At 43.3% G+C, this 21665-nt stretch overlaps 3 protein-coding genes across 3 annotated transcripts; 1 reads left to right on the top strand and 2 right to left on the bottom strand.

Moving 5' to 3' along the window:
- The first annotated feature begins 30 nt into the window (after nucleotides 1-30).
- LOC147459451 (uncharacterized) lies at nucleotides 31-6728 on the top strand. The gene is made up of 3 exons (XM_086511595.1): nucleotides 31-144; nucleotides 242-597; nucleotides 6611-6728. Exons 1-3 carry the CDS (start codon nucleotides 142-144, stop codon nucleotides 6726-6728), a joined length of 477 nt encoding a protein of 158 aa, XP_086367721.1. The 5' UTR covers nucleotides 31-141.
- A 3045-nt stretch (nucleotides 6729-9773) lies between these two features.
- LOC147459452 (uncharacterized) lies at nucleotides 9774-11371 on the bottom strand. Its single transcript, XM_086510726.1, has one exon. The coding sequence runs from the start codon at nucleotides 11205-11207 to the stop codon at nucleotides 10959-10961; it is 249 nt and encodes an 82-aa protein (XP_086366852.1). The 5' UTR covers nucleotides 11208-11371; the 3' UTR covers nucleotides 9774-10958.
- A 3862-nt stretch (nucleotides 11372-15233) lies between these two features.
- LOC147459453 (uncharacterized) lies at nucleotides 15234-17597 on the bottom strand. The gene has a single exon (XM_086510723.1). The coding sequence runs from the start codon at nucleotides 16577-16579 to the stop codon at nucleotides 15266-15268; it is 1314 nt and encodes a 437-aa protein (XP_086366849.1). The 5' UTR covers nucleotides 16580-17597; the 3' UTR covers nucleotides 15234-15265.
- Nucleotides 17598-21665: the final 4068 nt, after the last annotated feature.

A 21665-nucleotide genomic window follows, 5' to 3' on the forward strand; every position in this document is an offset into this window, starting at 1 on the left:
ACCTTCCAAGCAATAAGACAAAGCCTAAGACCATCGAAAAGTAACAAAGAAGTGGAGGATTGGTTTAACCATTCAGGTCAGGGGTCAACTACATCTGTAGACCTGTGGCAAGAAAACCTCTTTCTGCAGGATGAGAGCTTCATGGTAACTCTCTCTCTCTCTCTCTCTCTCTCTCTCTCTCTCTCTCTCTCTCTCTCTCTCTCTCTCTCTGTTTGTGTCATTTCTGACATTGTATGTGCAGTCTTGGATTGCTGACAAGGATGACTTCCTTCGGCGCCGGACAAGAGAGTATCGAGGAAGGGATGCGGCCCTAGCACAATACCTTTCAAAGCTCTGCGAGTCGCCGATAGTAGTTTTTCACAATTCCATGTCACAAGAGGGCTCAATAGCAACTTACACATTCAAGACACTATCACGCTTCTTGGGTGGACCGGTGCTGCCCAAAAGTGCAGATAAAGTCATTCTTGTGGACAAAGTGTTTGCTAGAGATTGTTTTGGTTACTGCCCAGGCTATACAGGTGGTCGGGCAGCGTATTACTACACCTACACAGCAATGGCACTAGCTCTTGGTAGACAAAACCCAGATGAACTTTTAGAGTATGGCAAACATCTCATGATTCGTTACAAGGGTGACGTGCCAAAAAACAAAATTGAACCTGCAAAATCTTGATACACTTCAAGTACCAATTGTATAAGATCATGTATTACATAAATTTTGTACAATGTCATCCACTCAGAGTATCTTTCTCCACTTGTGATTCACATACACCATTGTCTCTCTCCACCTTCGTTGACTTTCACGAGCTCCGGAGTTGTTGTATGCCATTGATCTTTTAGCTTTTTGTTATTGTAAATGTCTGATGGCTTGTGTTGTTGCTGAATTTGCCAAGACTTCTTTTGCCTGCATTCGATGAATGATTCTACGATAGAACCATTCAAATAGTTCTCTCAAACTGTTAGCCTTGATTCGAGAGCCACCATGTCGTGTGTGCCTGAAATAAGCATTTCTCGCCATGTAATGAGACTTTTCCATCCCTTGGGTATTCCATATTGCCGGGTTCCCATACTTCTGTATAAAATATGGCAAATGATTGAAGATGATGTGCTGGATATGAAAACAGATTAGTTAGAATGTTTTACACTCACATATTTGCACATAAGAGAGAAAGAAATACATGATAATACCATGTAGTGAGTAATCTGGGTGTCTGTCCATGCTGTCTTGAATGATTTTTTCAGAAGGTTGAGATTTTCCTTGAACTTGTTCATATCACCTTGTGACCAGTCATCTTTGTCGCACATCAAAAATAGGATGTCTATTGATCGCCAAACCTCAGCCTTCGCGTTACGAGTAGTTGGTTCGTGGTCTTTGACTGCAATATGTAGCTTTTTCCAGCTCTGATACTCTACCTTGCTAACATAAGATGTGTTATATATTTTTCCATGTTTTGTTAGCTTTGGATCTCTTGTACCTTGGGGCTTAGATAAAAACCTCCGTGCCTTCACCCCACCGATGGATGGTTTGCATGGGACATCCTTCTCAGCAGTTGATCTCTTTTCATCCCGCTGGATTTTCACATTGCCACCATGAAGCCCCATATCCGACAGTACCATTTCTAAGCACTGCAAGGCTATTTGTCGTTCTGCAGAGTTCTTAATCTTCCAAGAAAACCCGATGTATAAGTAGACCGATTTCTCTACAATTCTACAAAGGGCATGCATTGTACAAATGTGGACATTCACAAGTGGTATTTTCAAAACTGGTCGAAAAGCAGGATCCTCAATGTGACGTGTTGGAGCTTTTCTCCACCACTTTGGGTCCATGACCTTTGCAGGCTCCATGCAAAACAAACACGGTGACTTTGCCATTGCACCCATTCCACAATTATACATGCACTTTAATGTTTTAAGGTCACCTGCAAGATGCCACTGAACTTGAAAGTCTCCCCTTCCATCTAGACGTAGTACCTCTCCCTGGTTAGTCTGTCGATCAATCAGCTCCGGAATATTAGTTCGATGGAACACCCAATATAGAATCTCATGATCTTCTTTCTTTACCTGCAACACAAAATAAATGAGACTTAAGTAGATCTGAACATTTGAGCTTACTTGAGAATATCGCTTACCTCAAACGCACCAAGCCACCATATGTTAGATTTTGATTGAACACTAAAATATAAAGGATCATCACTGGGACACTTTGAGAGGGCTCTATTCATTAAAGTAATAGTAACACGCTCTAGCTTTTTCTCTTTAACAAGCTCACACTCATCCAGTTTTAACACAAAATGTAATAGTCCACGTGACTCTTCAAATGTGATGTTGTAAAACTCCACCATTCTCTTCTGCAGTATCCGCAGGTCCATAAAAATATTGTTGAACTCATCATATGCCATGTTCGCTCCATGGCCACTGTAAGTTGCTTTAATATGAAAGGGCTGTCCAAGATAGTCTCCCTGTGCCTCGTTAAGCTGAAGCCTCTCTTTCCAAACACTTGAGGCTGATGGTAGAAGTTTGGATTTTATACCCTTCTTAACAAAGATGGATGAGACAGACTTTTGGATAGCCGAATATCCTCTTTTGCTTACACCAAGTGAATCAAGTGTGCCTTGTATCTCTTTTGCAGGCACTGAGTTCTCTGAAATAAAGCGGTCCACTACATTTCTTTGTAGAACCTTAAACTTCTTGTCATGTACTATATCTGCTGCCAGGCTTCTACTTATAAGTGGCTTCAATCTCTTTCCTATATTGGCTTTGGGGTCAATGTTTTCCTTGTCAGGATAGATTGAGTCTCTACATGAAGACAATGCATAAGTAAATAACAGAAAATTTGCTTCACTAACACTATTTAGGCACATGAAAACAATGCATAACAAGAAAAAACAAAGAGATTACTTAACTAAGACAATGTAGCCAACCAAGAAGCATCACCTTAATGCTCGGATTCTTTTCTTGAGACCTCCTGATGCAACCTGCAATGTTTCAAGATTGCGCAATTTCTTCTTTCGGATACGACCACCCAAGATGGTGTCCTTCATTTGACAACTTCGCACCTTTCCTTTCAGTTCTTGTACCTCTGTTTTATGTTGCAAAATGGTAACCTGATCTGTAGAATGTAAATGTGAAAGGCGAACAATCTCACATTGTTGAGCTTGGAGAATGCTCTTGTAAGTTCCAGCTTCTCTTGTAAGTGATTTACAATAACCCAGAAGGCCGTTTTCTCCATCACCAGCAAAGGTCAATAAGCTTGTAGGATTGACAAACGGTGGAGACGCATTAGTTATTGGATTCTTAGGGTAGAGAGAGCCTCTCGTCCAGATATCTATGTGTTTAGCTCCTTGAGCTCTGAGCGTGTCTATGGAGGTGGGAGGTATATGTGTGTTTGTTTTACTGCGCTTAATCAATGGTTGGTACTCATTGTCCAAATCAATGTGAAGGTGATATTTGGCTCGTTTGTGGGTAACATTTGTGCCATTTGAGGAGTGCGCCATTAGCTAAATGTGCAGGTTTAATGGAAAGTGAATAGCGGCTGCGGATTCGTCCCTCCATGTTAGCCTCATTCCCTCCGTATTGACGTTGTTCATTCAATGCAACTAAAAAGAGGATTATCCCTTAATCACTACGAACGAATGTTCAGAGGGGTAAGGAATCTACTTAAAGTACACTTTTTGAAGTTTTACTATGAAAGACCCAGCTCTTTTATTTGTCATTTTTTCTAGAGAGAGAGTGCAAAAAATACATTTTCTTAGAAGGCCCTCCAAATGACCTCCGAAATTTTCTAATGGCACTCTTGCAAGCTTGGCTATGGCATGCGTGGCCCTACACGCAGTGGCATTGTTGTGGCGGAGCTAGGGGCGTCCGATGGTGGTGTTTTGGCGTTTTGGCGATAGTGGTTAGTCGGCAAGGTTCGAGGATTGTTGACGTGGAATATTGGTAGGGTCTCGATTCCATGGCTATAGAGATGCATTTTGTGTATGTGTTAGGCTGTGAATACCCTAGGCTATAGAGATGCATTTTGTCTGTGTGCTAGGTGTGCTCCTCATTCCCCCTCTCCAACATGCGCTTTTGAATTGCACACCACAACCATCCGACCACATATAGCAATAAGAGTGTGAGATAGACACTCACAAGGAAAAGATCATGCTGCTAGAAACAATGTTGCACAAATTGCGCATTGGGAGCGATCATCACCATTGTGGAAATGGTACTCGTGTATGATCACCCACGAGTCCTCAAAGCTCTCCACTCCATTAATTGCTACCTCTACATAACAATAAGATATATGCACAATATATGGACAAGGATCGTCACCTTCGAGATCATTAAAAAATGTTAGAATACATGAAACAACGCTTTTAAATCATGTGGCTAAAAAATCAAAGCGAATGTAAATTTATCCAACCAGTATCATTTGTACCTGCTCAGAGAAGTGATATTTGGATTGGATCTCCTTCTGTCGGACAACGGTGTAATTCTCTACAAAATCCATGATAGAGACCACGGTGGCAATGGGGAACAAGGCAAGGCAAGCACAAAACTGACAATCTTGCCACTTTGTGCGAAGCACATGCTACACATCTGGATACACAAAGGACCTAAAAGCCATGTACCACATTGAAGCCCTGTGTATGTCTGGTAGTTATATTGCTACCATGTAACTATCGCACCCACATCACATCGCCCCGGATGGGTGTAAGTCATGAAAGATCCCCACATTGGGCACACTTTCCTTCCACACACAACAGCTGATGGTGAGAGGCACCATCCACACATTCACACAACAAAGAATGGACAAAGCCTCGGGGTCCCATTTGGACCTCTCCAGCATGCCCGAAAGAGCAGTGAACACGTCATACATAATCTAAAACTTCACACGGTATCTGCAACAACATGTCTCTATCTTGTGCATGAATCACACGTACCAAGGCTTATAGGCCTTAAAGGAGCACTGGCCAATGATGATCTTGGGGTGGGCATCTTGGAATGCAGGAAAGAGATGACTATGTAATCTCAAATCATAGCAACATGCTCTATATATTGCTTGCGGCCAATCCCGTGTCAAATTGCCTTTTTGAAATTTGGCATGGCGTGAAGATTTTCCTCCAAAACTATCATATGAGCTTCCTCATGCATGAATTTAGAATGTGTGAGCATCGTGGAGCACACCCATTGCTCGTTCATAGCTCTTCACTATGTCCCAAATCAAGTCACTTCCTCCTAAGGTGTCCAACATGCAAGGTGGGCCGACAAATACACAAAACACGAGAAGTGGCTCAAGAGATATCTATATGAGTGTGGGGAAAGCTGCAAGTGCATCCTTGGAGCCTCATCACGATAGTACAATGTAGGAGCGCCTCACACTATCTACAACTGTCACCGTAGCCCAACGGATCCTCAGACTATGGATCTCAACAATTCTATGGGCCTCAATGACACAAGGATGTTGCAACAAATGCTCAAGAACTTGAGTACTTGAGGGAAGATCTATGTCACTGGAGTAGGTCTTTGCAATGATGCCGGCACAATATCACGCACTAGACACACTAAGTGAGCGTCCCATCGCCAAAGGATCAAGCTCAGATGCTAAAGTAGGGTCCACAAACTTCTCCTTTCCAACTCCGGAGGGAGATCCACTTGAAGAAATAAGGCGGTTGTACTGCATCGATGGACTATTGAAATGCTCCGCAGCTGGCGATACCATATGAGACTCGTCAAAGGCACCCACTGTGGGAGGTCACCAACGGGTGTCACATCTATTGGTGAGACTGTAGATGTTGAGGTCAATGGTAAAGGGACCGAGGAAGGGAATGAAGGCAAATAGCTAGGCAATAGAGGGAGAGAAGAAGTACCACCCTCTCACGGTGATACATGCATGTGAACAACCCCAAAATCCTCAATCATAGGGAGAGTAATGGGATCTTGCGACACATCTGTATATAGTCTTGCTCTAGAGCGTTACTTGCATTCCGGACCTTTCCATCCATTTTCTTCCGCGAGAGCAATCGCCTCCACGACTTCAACTTTGTGGATGGGATTCTTGTGAGACCTTCGTGACAGTGAATCGTTGCTTAGTTAGGAAAATGAGTGTCAGAATAGTTAGTGATTGAATCAAAGAGACATAAAGGCTCCAAATCTTACTCGCACTCAAATGAAGATGAAGTGAACTCAAAATAAAGGGTTTATATACATTTTCTCCCTAATGTAATCTAAAAAGAGGTAAACTTGATAAGATTACACCAATCCCATATGGGAAATTAATTTACATAAAATATTGATTATCTCTTAAGTTATATGACATAAATAAACATAAATTAACTTTTTTTTACAAAAATCATAATATTTTATTTATCATCCAATAATAATTTAGATAAATAGAATCTTGATATTAATTTAAAATATTATAAAATAGATAACTAAATAAAAAAGTAAAATAAATATACTTTGAGAGGAACTTAAATAATTATATTAGATTTTCTTGCTTTTTTCTTCATTTGAAATAACTCTTTTAAGTTAAAAATAAATGATGTGGCTGTTAAGATGGCCATGCATGGATGACATGGTCGTTTGTGTTGTAAGGTGGTGTGATTGATTGATGACATGGACTGCTTAGATGGAAAGATGACATGGCGGATGGGATCCCCTCATCTGTCTTGTCATATGATGACATGTTTGTGAGGTGGCAAGTGACATGGCAAGCGATGCGAGCGCCACGGACAAGTGGCATGTGAGGTCATGATGACATGGCATCTAAAGTGAGGTGGTATGCAAGGTGACACTTGAGGGTGGTGGGTGAGGTGGCAGTTAGGGTGACATGGCAAGCTAAGTGTTGAGGTCAAATTATTGGCTTTGGTGATGTGGAACGTGAGATGGAGTGATGACATGGAATTCTGGTGATGTAGCAACCTTTTTGTACGATGTGGACTAGCCAACTAGGATTAGGAGAGAGAGACCAAACCATGTTATATGAACAAGTGTCAAAATTCCTAGGTATGGGGCACACGTCAAGTGAATGGTGCAAGTGAAAAAAATTAAAACAAGGGAAAAGTGTCTTTTCCTAACTCAATTTTTTTTTCCATGAGGACCTTACACTAAGAGTCATAAGATAACTAAAAATCAAAATGAGTGGTAATGTACATTATTTATTATTAGTTTTCTCTAAAAAATCTCTCAAGATCCTCTAAGCAATCTTTATTATTTTGTGAGCTAGATCTTAAAAAAATGAACAATTAAAGATATTATTTTTTGCATGGTCACATTCTTCTAGTCGTAATCTATCAATGGATATTGCAAAATAATTTCTATATCATTAGATATCTGGTATAAGAGATTATGATTTTGTAAACAAAAATCATAACAAAGAAAAATGAATAATAATTATGTAGAGAACCAAAAAATTATCCAAAAATCAAGGTATATTCCTTGTCAAGTGAATAATTGACGTGCAAAAGGGGAAGTTAAGTAAAGAAGTTCATATAAAGATATAGGTATTTGTTCATCAAGGTCACAATGTTGTGGCAGGGTGTGAGAGGCTAAACCAGAATAGTCCTTGCATACTAAGCTTTCCATTTTGGTTTGGAAAATCGACGATCGAAACTTTTTAGAGTGTTTAGCACAATGTGTTTTATGTGGCCACCAAATCTTGCCTCTTTAAAGTAAGTACAACCAAGTCAAATGTATATAGTAGTGTAAAAAACCGGACAATTTGTGGCAGTTCTTTTGGCGGAAACTCCTAAAAGTGAGTACACCTTATCATGCATACACCCTCCTTTATTGTGCTCCTTGCTCAACACATCTTCATAGCAAGAGAGCTCGTCACCACCACTGTGTGAAGCCTTTCAGAAAATGCGACAAATGCAAGGATGCAACCGCTCGGGTGAAATGCGTGTGGTGTTTGAGAAAGGAGTGCAAGCCTCTTTCGTTTTGTGCATGATGTGTGTCTTACTTGTAGGCCATCATTATTGACAGAGCAGCCAGGTGCCTTGCGCAACCTAATCTGTCCAAATAACCATCGTTTCATGTCTCAATACCATTTTTTGGCCCATTATTCTGAAAATAAAAATCACGTTCTTTAAAAATTTCACAAGAAAAATAGAAAGAAGTACCCAAATTTCAATATTTTAGCACCAAAGAGAGGTCCAGTAATATAAGAGCTATATGTAACGGTAATAAAAATAATAATATATGCAACGATAATATACACAGTAATATTTAATTTGCAAAACTATGCCCTCCTCCCCCCCCCCCTTCCTTCTTTGGCCACCCCATTTTGGACTCTCTCTCTACAAAACCCGATAAAGGGCCGCGGTCTCGATCGTAATGAATGTTTTTGAAGTTTTATAGTGCTTGGGTTGCTTCGCCACATTAGCAAGCGATCCGTTATTTAAGCAACGCTCACTCCAGGGTGGACGCAGTAGTCTTAATGAATTACAAGTTTTTAGCTTCCTCCTATTGATTCTTTGAGTCAGTGCCAAGATGCATAGTTTAGTCGTAAGCAAGGTATTGGTCCCACACAAGCTAGAATGGACGTCTCTCTCTCTCTCTCTCTCTCTTGTAGAAGTGGGCAAGAGACTAAGATTATACTATTGTGTTTCTCTTGCTGCATGGATTCCTTTAGGTTGCTAATGCATACAAAGATCCTCTACATCAAGCTGTTTTTATTGCCACTAGCTTCTAAAGTGTCTAGGTACCTCACACATCTAACTTTGATCAATAGAAGACCAGATTCATTGGAGGCAGAGATATTCAGTACATCATTGTGAGAAAAGAATCTTGATGCTCATGCGGGCTGAGAGAGAGAGAGAGAGAGAGAGAGAGAGAGAGAGAGAGAGAGTGACATTGTGCCGAGGATGATGCTAGTGAGGGGATGGTGTCAGAGTTAAGGCTAGTGGGCATGAGGCTCGGCAGAGCAAGAGCCAAGAGTACCACTGCCATTTATAAGGCACCCCTACTACCATTTAATTAGTCATAGTATTACAAGAGAAGCAAGAGCCGCCAAGACCACTACCATTTACCATTTACATTCTTGTGTGCGCGCATGTGTGTGTAAGAGAGAGAGAGAGAGAGAGAGAGAGAGAGAGAGAGAGGTATGCACATATTTATAGTTCCTGATAAAACACAAGACGCACACACTAAATATGTGCATACCTTTCCTATAATTTCTATCTTCGCTTTGTGTGTGTGTGTGTGTGTGTGTGTGTGTGTGTGTGTGTGTGTGTGAGAGAGAGAGAGAGAGAGAGAGAGAGAGAGAGAGAGAGAGAGAGAGAGAGAGAGATGTCTATAACAACATGTAAGAAGTTTACTTATCCTTTTTTCATTCTCTATTCCCATAATGTGTGTGTGTGTGTGTGTGTGTGTGTGTGTGTGTGTGAGAGAGAGAGAGAGAGAGAGAGAGAGAGAGATCAAATGACATCATTGGGAGAGAGAATCGATGTTTTCTTCTCCCCTTATCATTCTCTCTCCCAATGATGTCATTTGATATCTCTCTCTCTCTCTCTCTCTCACACACACACACACACACCCACCCACACACCCACCTTTTCTAATTTAGGGCTTGGGGTTATGTAGGGTATATTGGCCAATAAAAGCACGCCCCAAAGTAGGAGCACATTCTTGAGATTATAATGTTACATTTTGCATGTGTATGTAACCTATGAAATAGAGACTTGATAAGGTTTTGCATCCTAGGCCATAGATCCTATGTTCTAACCGCTTTTTCTTTTGGATTGAGATCGTGACTTCATTTGTTTAACTTGGAAATTATGGACAGGCATTGTCGGACTTGCAAACAACCCACAAGTTTTCCTCTCCAGGTAGATGCCAACATCGCAAAGGTGAATGTGCAGAAGAATAATGGAAGGGAGAATCGAGATCTCAGAGTATTTCCCTCTATATACGGTGCCACAAGGCATGCCACTTTTGAGCTGGGAGCCAACTAGACGTGTTGAATCCATGGGTCCTTTGGATAGCGGGCTATGGCTGCCCAACTATGGTATAGTCATCGACATTTCATAACAACTTGGGATGTCCCTCTATTTTCATGGTTTGTCAAGAAGCAATGTGTATCAACAAACACTATATTGGCCTTCGCTCGAACAGCTGGAGGAGCGGCCCTTTTGTATCTAGGGGGTGGTTGAAAGACCCCCCCCCCCCAGCCTAAAGGCGTTTTGAAAATGCCCTACTTTTTTGGAAAAAATAAAGGGTGTATGGGTCTAGCTCTCAGGATTTAAAGAGCCCCTCAAAAGCACCTTTAGAGGGCCTATGGGGGAGCCCTCTTAGGCCTCCACGATTGAGCACATTGCACACCCAGTTGGGAAGCGTGAGACATGGAAGAGCTTGTTTTTGACAATTACATGAGTTGGCATGCTTTGGGCGGTTGGAGACTGTCCATTACGTGCGTAAGGGAGGGCCTCCATGGCAGGGGGTAACTGTTTTTGAGCTACCCCTTTCACACCAACCATGGCTCGGCAAAAGATAGGTTTGCTTTATCCAAAGCCTTTCAAAATGAAAAATGGCTGGCTCAAAATTGGGCAAGAAGGTTCTCAAGCCGGTTCAAATATGAAATTATTAGTTATAATATGAGATTTTTAGTGTGATTATCCCTCTTAACTTTAGTGCTAGCTTGCTCATATACGTGTGAAAAGGTTCCAAAGCCGGTCCGCAAAAAATGTTTCCCAAGCCCTGACACCAACTGTTCTTAAAATTAAAATTTAGCTTCTTTAAAACCCCCGCCCCCCTCCCTTCCCTTCCCTTGGTGTGTGCGTGACGTCAAAGGGTGATTACCCCCGTGCATAATTTCGAGCCCCGTCCTACTGTGTACAGAGTCCTACTACTGCGCATTTGACGCAGGCGGCTTGCCACCCTTTCATCACTATATTTCACACGGGCATGTTCAAATGGGATCAATGATGGAGGAGAAAAACGGGGGGTGCTTATGGACCCTTTCTAAAAGTTGCGTATCGCTAATACGGATGTTTTTCATTCTGGACTTTGTGCTCCATCTCTGTCAATTTTTGGCGAAAGGCTTCTCGTTCCTGTTCTATCTTGGCAGCCTTCATGGCTGCCTGTTTTTCCTTAGCTATCCTCAGTTTCTCTTTGATTGAATCCGCTTCAGCGGGCTTTGGCCCTCCTCCTCCACCTCCAACTGCTGCTCCTTCTGCATTTGCGACATTCGTGCTTCCACCCTCATTCCGCCCAACATTCGCATTCATATCTGATTGGAGTGCTCTTGTTGTGGCGGCAACAGCAGGATTCTTTGCCCCCGCAACATTACCTCCTTTGATCCCTTTTGCAACATTCGCAACTGGCCACGCTTGCAGGGGTTTTGGCAAACTTGGTGGTGGTGGAAGCCGCGCCGGAATGGCGGACGCAACATCAGTGGTATTATCCGCTCCTACATCGCCTCTTTTCCTTTTTTTGCTCTGCTCTAAATTCTCAACTGATGCTTGCAGGGGTTTTGGCAGCAAATATGGTGGTCGGGGCAGTGTAATCGGCCTAGTAATGGTGGCAGTGGTGGCAGCAACAATATCAACGGCATCCTCTGCTCTTAGTCCATCCCCCTCAACCTCTTCATCTTCAATATCGACTATTTCATCTTCAGCGGCTGCGTTGATGCTCTTGATTACCTTGGCCTTGGGTAACTCAGCCTCAAGATCTTTGCTAATGTGCCCCTCATTGGTCGTGCAGCGTTCTGTCTTTTCAGGATGGTCATCCTCCTCGTCATCATCATCATCGCTACCGTCAGTACTGTCGTCATCATCATCATTGCTATTGTCAGTACTGGTGTCATCATCATCGCTATTGTCAGTACTGTCTTCGTCATTGCCAGTACTGTCATTGTCATCATCATCATCATCCACATTTTTTACATTGTCAACATTGTCATTCTCTCCTTTGCCCATTTCTGCAGACTCCATCAGAGTTTTGTCCATGTTGTAAACTGCTTGCTTATCCACACCTATTGATATTGGAAAACTGGGTGTTCCAATATCGATTATAGTGTCGTCCACATTTTCTTCAACATCAGCATCAAACAAATTACCACGCTTGAAGTCTTTTGGTAGCAATTGGAAATTTGAAGCATATGGATCAATGCCACCATCAGAGATAAATGTTTCTATAGCATGTGCGTCGACAATGTCTTCTTCAGCATGATAAGGGGCTTCATCTTGGCTATCATCAGGACTGAAGGCTTCATGTTGTGTATCACCATCCCTAGTTCCTGCAACATCTTCATCTCCAGCATGATAAAAGGCTTCATCTTGCTTACCACCATCCCTAGTTCTGGCAGCATCTCCATCTCCAGCATGAGACAAGACTTCATCTCGCTTATCACCATCCCTAGTTCTGGCAGCATCTCCATCTCCAGCATGAGACAAGGCTTCATCTTGCTTATCACCATCCCTAGTTCCGGAAGCATCTCCATCTCCAGCATGATACAAAGCTTCAAATTGTTTATCGTCAGCCCTAGTTTTGGCAGCAGCTCCATCTCCAGCATGATACAAGGCTTCATCTTGCTTATCAACATCTCTAATTCCTGCAGCATCTCCATCTCCAGCATGATAAAAGGTTTCATCTTGCTTATCACCATCCCTAGTTCCTGCAGCATCTCCATCTTCACCTCCACCTCCCTCTCCATCGCCGTCCTTTGGCGTAAATGCAGGCAAATAACCAAATATACTTTCTAGTTCTGTGCTTTTGCAATTTTCATCTCGATGTATAAAAATATCCTGGCCTGCAGCATTTATATATGCGACGATATTGGTGTTCTGAGTATCCTCTCTGCCACTTACATATTCTTTTACTGTTTGATGCCCAACATCATGAATGGGCTCCCCTGTTGCAGGAACATCAGTACTCCAACCTGCAGCATCATCTGGACAATCTCTTTTCACAAAGAAGGTATGAGTAGCTATGTATCTTGCAATTGTTACTTTCTTGTAATAGGATTCCTCTGCTCTTTGAAGGTCTGAAGCTGGGCCTTTTGCCACTGCTCTTTGAAGGTTTGCAGAAGCCGGACCATCTGCCTTGATGGTGCTATTGGTCTTCATGGCAGCAGAACTCGTTTGCTTTGAAAGACTTCTGACATCACTCTTCCCACTTTGCTTAGCAATGACATTAATTGCTCTGACGCAATCCTTCTGACTATCAATGCCTTCAAAGCTCTTTCCGATTTCGCTAGCGGGATTCATGTTCTGCTTCATAATCTCTTGTTTTCTCATATTCTTTGCATTGCCTAGTCCTACCATTTTTATGCTGTTCTCTCCTCCAATTCTGATCCCTTGAGCTTGTATGCGCCTTTTGAGCGTCTCTTTTGGGACACGCTTTCTTGTTACTGCTGTGCGTTTCTTTTTGAGTATCAGTCCACTGGGTTTTTTGGCCTGTATGTTAATTTTCCTCTCATCTGCACTGGCGTTCATTACTTTCTTGCCGTTTCCGGCTCCCTGCACTTCTTGAGCTTGTGTGCCACTAGCCCCTTGCATTACCTTACCTTGTTTTGAAGTGCTAATCAAAGTTTTACTGCTCTTTGCAGGTATGGGTTTACTCTGTTGTCCTTGTGTACCTTGTGGAATAGCTTTATTTGAACCTTCTTTATCAGCAGCAATCTGTTTGCTGGTGGATGACATCTTGGTATGAGAGGCCTGAGACTGCTGGGCGCTGAGCTTTATCGGCTTCCTGCGCTTCAGTGGATGCAAGTCGACATCTTGGGTACGACTAGGTTTGGGAACAAGGGTCTGTTCTGTTTGTATGGAAGGTAAAGGAATGCCATCACCTGTCCTTCGAGTTAAAACTAAAAGCTTTTGCTGCCTCAGCTGAGCACTTTCATGGTTCAAAGCAGGGGTCTTTTGTTGTTCGTGTGCAGAAGGATCACCAGTCTGCATGCGAGGTGAAACTTTACGGGTCCTTTGGTTTGTTATGGGAAGGGGTGACAAGTCTTGGCTATGTTCCCCTTTATTCTGAGTAATTGTATGACTAGATTGAGAAGAAAGCCGGGATTTCTGCAATGTGGCAGGCACATGGGGTGGCTTTGGAGTCAAAGGTGATGACGAAACTTGGTTGCTTTTGTGTGGCTGCTTTTGCATGAGAGATATATTTCTGTTGCTCTCATCATCATGACTTGCACTTGCCACAAGTTGAGAACTTCCATAAGTTGGTTTGGAAGCAGGATTTGATCTAGCAGGAATAAGAAAAGCAGCATTCGACTTCGGAGGTGAAAGTTCGTGGGTTTGCTTCCTTTGATTGCCCGTGCAGGATACATCTTGGGTCTTCTCATGGCTATCCTCCACATCACGCTGAGTATGACTTGTGTGTTTGAAAACAGCAGTTTTCTGTGTTTCTTTGGATTGATTGCCTCTCTGCATGCGAGGTGAAGCCAAAATCAATTTCTGTCTCTGCTCATCTGGAGCTGGGACAGTTTCAAGACCACCACTTGCACCCGCTACGCGTTGAGTACTTCCATAACCAGGGGTAGAAGTGGGGATCTGCTGCCTATTGGGGAATGGACTGACCTGATTTTGAAGTGAGGCTTGAAGGGGTTGCTGCCTCTGCACAGTGGGTGCTTGCATTTCACTTTGCCACTTCTGAGGGGCCTCATTGGGATTCTTCATTTTTACCTCAAGCTGATGACTCGAGGACTTGCTTGATTGCTCTGCCCTCAGGACCCCACGTTCACCGAGCATAGCTCGATTGGCTTCCTCGACCTTGAGCACATTTTGAACTTTGTCATGACTACTAATGGAAGAGATCTTACCTTTGCTCGATGATGTATGAGGTCCCTGCTTGCTTTCTATGGTGTCTGCAACAGCTTCAATTTTTTCATGATGTTGTATTTTTTTCTGTCCATTCAATTTCGGCATTGAAGCTTGTGACTTTTCATGGCTGTTTGTATGTGCCTTCTCTGGTGATGCTGACGCATTTCCAATCAGGAGGCTGTTTGTATTATCTCCACATGCACGCTTGCTTCTTGGAGCTTGATTATCTTCATAGCTATCTCTGCGGGCTACTGGGAAGGGTGGGCTTTTACTTCGGCGTTGACGACCCACATCTTGTAACTCTCGGGGCTCTCGATCCCTCACCATCGCTCGAGTCCTGTTTTCAGAGTCCATGAAGGCAGGGCTTCGGACTCTTTTTCTACTTGTGTCACTAGGAGCTTGATCATGAGCTGGGCTATCTATCTCACCTTCTTCCTTATCTGCTCCATTTTCACTTGGATTATGATCAGTACAATCGAATTTAATCCGGAAGAGCGCGTGATTTGTCAAGAGCTTGGTTACGTAAGGAAGAGAGGGCACCCACCACCACCACCAAGAGCCTTAGCATCTATATTCTCTCCAAGTTGCTCCTTCTGAGCATTATTAGCAGATGTTTGCTTCTCTGTCTTGGGTTCTGCAAGAGGAATTCTTGGTCGGCTGCTGCCTTTATATGAAGGGGAACCTTGAAGAACCTCATAGCTATGCCTTTTACAAACATTTTCTGTATGAGTCTGATGTCCATGGCCAGGAAGGAAAACGTCAGTGGGAATTTGCGCTTGTCCATGGCTAGAAGCCTTTGAGATTTCAGCATGTGTTCCACCACGCCTTTCCCAAGAATCGATCTCTCTCTCGTGTTTACCAGCTCTCTCATGGCTCCGTGGTTCATGTTGTTTGGACAACCTTGGTGATCTTCTTGGGGATCTTCTGGCTTGTGCAGGGCTTTTCAATCTGCTTTCTGGTTGGCATCTATTGTAAGGACTATGCCTTGGATCGCTTCCTAAATGTGAATGAAATGGGTCTTCATCACGCTGACGTCGGTTTGAGCTTCTATGTTCTGAGATGTAGACTCTTTCAGATTTATGCCGTACGCTTCTAGAGCGAGTGACGACTGGGGTTCGACTGTGCCTTTGATGACCTCTATCAGCTTGATGTGGATTGCTTCTAGTTTGAGTGCGACCTCGGCTTCGATTGTGCCTTTCATGGTATCTGTCGTTTCTGTCAGAGAATCTTGGCCCGTGGCGAACGGAAGGGCTCCTTCTATGCTGATAATGGGATGGAGGTGGGCTTCTTCTAATGTGTTTCTCTGACAGTCTTGGACTACGGCGCATGGGAGGGCTCCTTGTGTGTTGACCATGAGAAGGGCTTTGGCTACGGTGCATGGGAGGGCTCCTTGAGCGTTGCCGACGAGCAGGACTTTTGCTACGGCGTCTTCCAGGGCTTGTTCTTAGTCGACGGGGGCTCCTACTGTGTCCTCTGTGTATGTCAGGGGCTGTGTAACGGCCAGCGTCAATGTGCGAAGACACCTGAAGGGCTTCAGCGGTGGTGGAATCATTTTGGGCAGAGTATATGTGTCGAGAGCTTCTTGCAAATGGTTCTGGTGATTCATTTCTAGGTTTGTAAGAGGAAGAAGTACCTTGAACTGGTTCAGTGGGGTTTCTGCCTTGTGCATTGCTTGCACCGACATGAGCTTGTCTTGGGTTTTCTCTCTGGCCTATGTTGGCGGTCGCTGATCGAACTGGGCGTTGGCCCCTGGTTAGGCTGGAACCAGGTTGAGCTGATGGTTTCACATGGGTACTTTGAGGATCGTCTTTATCTGAAGGTGGGTACTCCATGGTAGAGTCTTGACATTATACTTACACAAGTGACAGCGTAGTCATAAAGAAGGCCGCCAGCCCCAATTGAGATGGAGGAGAAGAGGACATACTGGTTCTGGGTAGAGGCATTTGCATCACATGCAAGGGCACTAATAAGTAGTGCGCGTCTACCATCAATGAGAAGGTCGCGAATGAAGTAGAAGCAATGCTGTTCTCCAGCTTCGTGATTACCCTGTGGGCGTCTGTATGCACCGCTTCACTCCTCGGCGCGCGTCCCTATTGGGGCCGACTTTGGGCCTGTTTACGCTGCCTAAAATGGCGCATTTCTGGCCGCCAATGGGGGAGTGGTGTGGCCACACGTAGGGACAAGTAAGGCAGTGGCATTTATGCTACATTTTCAGCCCCTAGATGGTATTGGCTAAGTTTGAAGTGGTATTAACTGAAAGGTGTTTTTCTCAATATTGAAGCTGGTTTACTTTTTACGAGGCGTGAGCACTATTATCGAGGGCCACCACTACCCACTCAAGGCCACCAAGGCTCACAGAAAAGCGCCATTTCAGGCAGCGTGTAAACATGCCCTTTTAAGAGAGTAGCACGGTGTGTATGTGGTGCATGGCCGGACATTCAATAGTGTGATCTCTCGTGTGTTTGCCAAGGTCGTTAAAAGGGGGCCAATATAGTGGCAGCCCGTTACTAGTGTTATAGAAGGCTTGTAATGTTGCACAGATCCCTCAATATCACGAAGGACACGTTTAAGGCAACGGTTGACGCATTGGGCCTTGATGAGTTTGTGTTGAGTTTGCAATCATCTTGCTAGTGGCTCTCTATTCTTTTGCTCTCGAATTATCTTGCAAGTTGCTCCATTCACGATAGTTAGCTCACAAGACATTTTCGGTTGGGAGTACAACATCTAAGTGGGACTCTCATTGCTTCCAGTGTGGGTGTTGCCTACATATGCGATAACACAAAAGTTATGTACAAATCCATCACCATATGTAATTTGGTGTGTGGTTGGACGGCCCTAGTGTGAACCTACTTGTAACTACCTCTCAAGTTAATGTAAGTTGATGCTCTCAGACGCAAGAGGCAAGCTCAGTTTGGTCCCATTTGTGTGCACACCACATTGGTGGAGACGACGGGCAGGTAAGAGGCAATTCTTGATTTTAGTTCTTGCTCTTTGCACGTAGCCATGGAGTTCTTGCTTGACACAGGGTAGAGAGAGAGAGAGAGAGAGAGAGAGAGAGAGAGAGAGAGAGAGAGAGAGAGAGAGTGGGTGCCCTTTGCTAGTGCTCACACCCTTTCCAGCCACAGTCCTAGTCCCTATCGACACTTGTATCACGCCAGCTTGCCAACTATCTTCTGGTCTACACATAACGTCCCAATAGCTGCCCTTGCCTCACACTTCTTGATTTTGCACTTACCTTACCTTCATGCATGGCTTTCATGTTCGACACAAGGTGATACCACCTACGTTTTCCCCGATGATCGTACCCTCGCCCTCTCTATCTTTTGGCATGGGCCTCCATTAGCAAAGCTCAACTATGTCGTCTTTAGCATCCCAGATGCCTTCAGAGGAGCGTTCATGCTCTACCATCATCTGGCCCATGCTTAATCATCCTGACCAGTGCTTCCAAGCAGTCAGCCCTACCTGTCGCCCTCCCTTCTCTACTCACATTTTGCTTCGTGTCCCGCAAGCTAGCCTAGCCAATCTCTTTCTATTGATGACTCTGGCTCTGGAATCTCAGTACACTGCTCTTGCTCTTGATATAGAAAATCCAGAAGCTGTAGCTCATCAGATCAAATGAACCCCAAGATAGGTTCAATTGAGCTCTACTTGTTCGGAATTACAGAAATCACAAAAAGGTCGTAGGTTGGATGCTTTGTAGCCCAAGAAAGATCCACACTTGGTTGGGAGATCGATGTAGAGAACAAGGATCTGCATCATCAGCCGGCCTATGCTCCCTGGTTGCTTTACTGATTAAATGTTTTTTTTGGCCTTTGGCTTTCCTGACGACAAGCTCCTTAGACTTAGCTCATCAATTTGCTGCCATGCACGGATCTGGCAAGACTCCCCAACAACTGGCTTAATACATAGAGTACCTTGAAGAGCAGATGTTGTGAAAGTTGCATACAATGAGGTGGCTTTACTACAACTCCTGAGAGAGAGCCAGTTAGAACATTCAATGCGCTATCACCCAAAAAATTTTACTCTTGGATGTCGCTATAGACGTCTCTGTATAAGGTTTTGCAATGTCGCTATAAGCGTCGCTATATGCATCGTTATATGCGACGCTATATAACAACGCATATAGCGACGGTTATAGCGACGTTCTCGTAGCAACGTTGTTAATAGCGACGTTAATAGCGACGGTCTTAGCGACGTCGAGGAGTATAAAAACCCAATGTATTTCCGTCCCTAAAAGCGTCACAAGTGCACATAACCTCTTAATTAACAAGATGCAGCGATTGGAGTCTGGAGACTTGAATAGAGCATGGGTTTGCCCCATGGGGTCCACCTTTCAAAAGTACATATAGCACGTGTGTTCAAGAGGTATTTATAAAACAACACCATATTAGTGAATTTGAAAATTTCTCAATTTCCACTTTCAAAATGAGCTTAAGATTTGACCACATGGCCAAATTTTGGTCAAAGTTTTGAAAGAGCTTTTCAAGTACTACCTTGTGGAAGGATTTGGCTTTAAAAATTAGTTTGAGATTTGTCCATGTGGCCAAATCTTTTAAGACATTGGTGATTCCCAAATTGGCTCTAAAGTCTCAAACTCTCTATTTTGGTGTTAAATGCTTTTACACACACACTTCACCATGAATTAAAAAACCCCTCTTCCTTCATAAACTTGTCAACTTTTTTTAATTTTCTATTTTTAAAACCCTTTTGTAAATGTAACTAAGTAACTCTTTGATGTATAAGAAACCCTTCCGGGTGAACTCACGTGCTACATCTACATATTTCAAGGTGGACCCCTCGGGGATTTGCTTCGACCATGTGCGATAGATAGAGGGATGGAAAACCAATGTTGCACATGTGTATGAACCAAGGCAAGCACTAACATTACTCATTCATTGTTTAAACTTTATGGTGATATATATGCTTATATAAAAGTAATGAATATTGTTGTACGTCCTCGCCATTGTACAAGATTTAATGACTATTGCAATATGTGAGATGAAATAAGAAGATATAAGAGTGCAAGTCTTAACAACTCATTGGTCAAAAGAAATGAGGTTTCGGCACCTGGCTTTGCCAGATTCATGGGGCTAACAAAGCCCAAGCAATTTGGAATGCAATAAGCACAATTATTAATGGAGGGTCCAATAAAGTGATGAAATCATGTGAGAGATCATGCCTTTTCCATTCAAAACAGAGTCTAGCTATTTATACAAAAAAACATGTTGGGAGTGCTTTTCAGGATTAACATAACTTTGTCATCTATGGCATTTTACATGATCCTTGGAGAAAGCAAAGGGTCAATATAGATTCATACAGTCATGGTGGGCAACATGCAAAATGGCAGATAGTAATTTAGCACATATGACATGTTGGGAGTGCTTTTTAGGATTAACATAACTTTGTCATCTATGGCATTTTTCATAATCCTTGGAGAAAGCATATGGCTAGTATAGATTCATACAGTCATGGTGGGCAACATGAAAATGCCAGAGTAATTTAGCACATATGAAATGTACTAAATTTACATACAAGTGTTTGGAATAGGCACAACTCACAATATGCCCATCCACCAATCTAGTTTGGGCGATCACGAGCTCATCATTTTGTTGCAAGCTCTTAGTTATTGTATTTATCTCAAGTTTTTACATGTAACTTTTTTTCACATAGAGAATTGGTCCATGAGACCATTGGTGTAAATGCACAAAACCAACACAAATTCCTTGCTATAGGTGACCATTGTGATGCTTTTGAAGAAGATATAATACACAAAGATCATCAGAGATAGGTTGAGGAGAGAGAGAGAGAGAGAGAGAGAGAGAGAGAGAGAGAGGGGGGGGGGGGGGGGGGGGGGGGGGGGGGGGGGGGGCATTAGCTATAAAAATCAAGGAGAGATGAATATGGATTAATAGAGATGGTGCTACCTAAGATAAATACATATAGAGATGGAGGGAGAGAGAGCATAAGATAGAGACAGAGAAGCGATAGAGAGACAATGTGTGTGTGGAAGAGAGAGGGGGGATAGGCAGAGAGGGTGTGTGGAAGGTATATAGTGTGTGTGTGTGTGTGGAGAGAGAGAGGGGAGGCGTTAGAGGTTGAGAGATGCAAAAACAAGAGAGAGAGAGAGAGAGAGAGAGAGAGAGAGAGAGAGGAGAAGAGAAGGAGGAGGTAGTATGTTGTGTGTGGTAACTCTAGCCATAAAACTGGTCCCCTACGTGCCCTACGACCTTCTCACGGTTCTTGCTTACCATCCTTGCCCCTGCTCATGCATGGTCACCCCAACCGTAGAACTCATACCCTGTCTTCTCATGTGATGTGTGCTCTGTTGTTGCTTGCCATTGTTGCCCATGTCCCCGTGGTCCATGCTGTTTACACTTCTTCACCCACCAGACTCCTTCAAGTGTGCCATCCCTTGTTCGCCACCTTCTCGCCTACCCCTAGTTGGCTAAGCATTTGGAGCATGCCGTTGATGCTGTACCCCTCTCTTTCAGTTGGGTCAACTTCTAAGACAAGCTCAAGGCTCCTTTTAGGCCACTACAGTACCTTGATCAGGTAAAAGAATATTGGTGAGGCCTCAAGTGCAATGGAACTCTCATTATGTCTTTTTCTAATTTTATTTTGCAGATTGGTGTTTAATTGTGTAATTTAGTTGAGGATCTCAAAGAGGATTTTCTCTTTGGTTTGAACGAGTACATCATGTTCATGTACAACATGAAAGCATTCCAACCCATAGACTACAATGACGCCGTCAGGATTTCTCTCGAGTAAGAAATGAAGCACATTAAAGATAAGCCAAAGGAGAACAAGCCAAGTATCCCTCAGAACCAATAGAATGGTAAGAACGATGGTAATTCCTCCTCTTCTCAAACTTCCCTCTACGCCTAGAGCACAATGCTCTTCACTTAACAATGATAATAA

Source organism: Adiantum capillus-veneris, chromosome 4 (assembly GCF_014529385.1).
Source record: "Adiantum capillus-veneris isolate H3 chromosome 4, ASM1452938v2, whole genome shotgun sequence".
In the NCBI taxonomy this organism is placed as follows: domain Eukaryota; kingdom Viridiplantae; phylum Streptophyta; class Polypodiopsida; order Polypodiales; family Pteridaceae; genus Adiantum; species Adiantum capillus-veneris.

Bases quoted from the DNA above. Each gene is read 5' to 3' on its own strand.
- LOC147459453 (XM_086510723.1), bottom strand. From the start codon at position 16,579: ATGGAGTACCCACCTTCAGATAAAGACGATCCTCAAAGTACCCATGTG.
- LOC147459451 (XM_086511595.1), top strand. The intron at 598-6,610 runs GTATGGCAAACA...TGGACTGCTTAG, and splicing joins AACCCAGATGAACTTTTAGA to ATGGAAAGATGACATGGCGG.
- LOC147459452 (XM_086510726.1), bottom strand. From the start codon at position 11,207: ATGAATGCGAATGTTGGGCGGAATGAGGGTGGAAGCACGAATGTCGCA.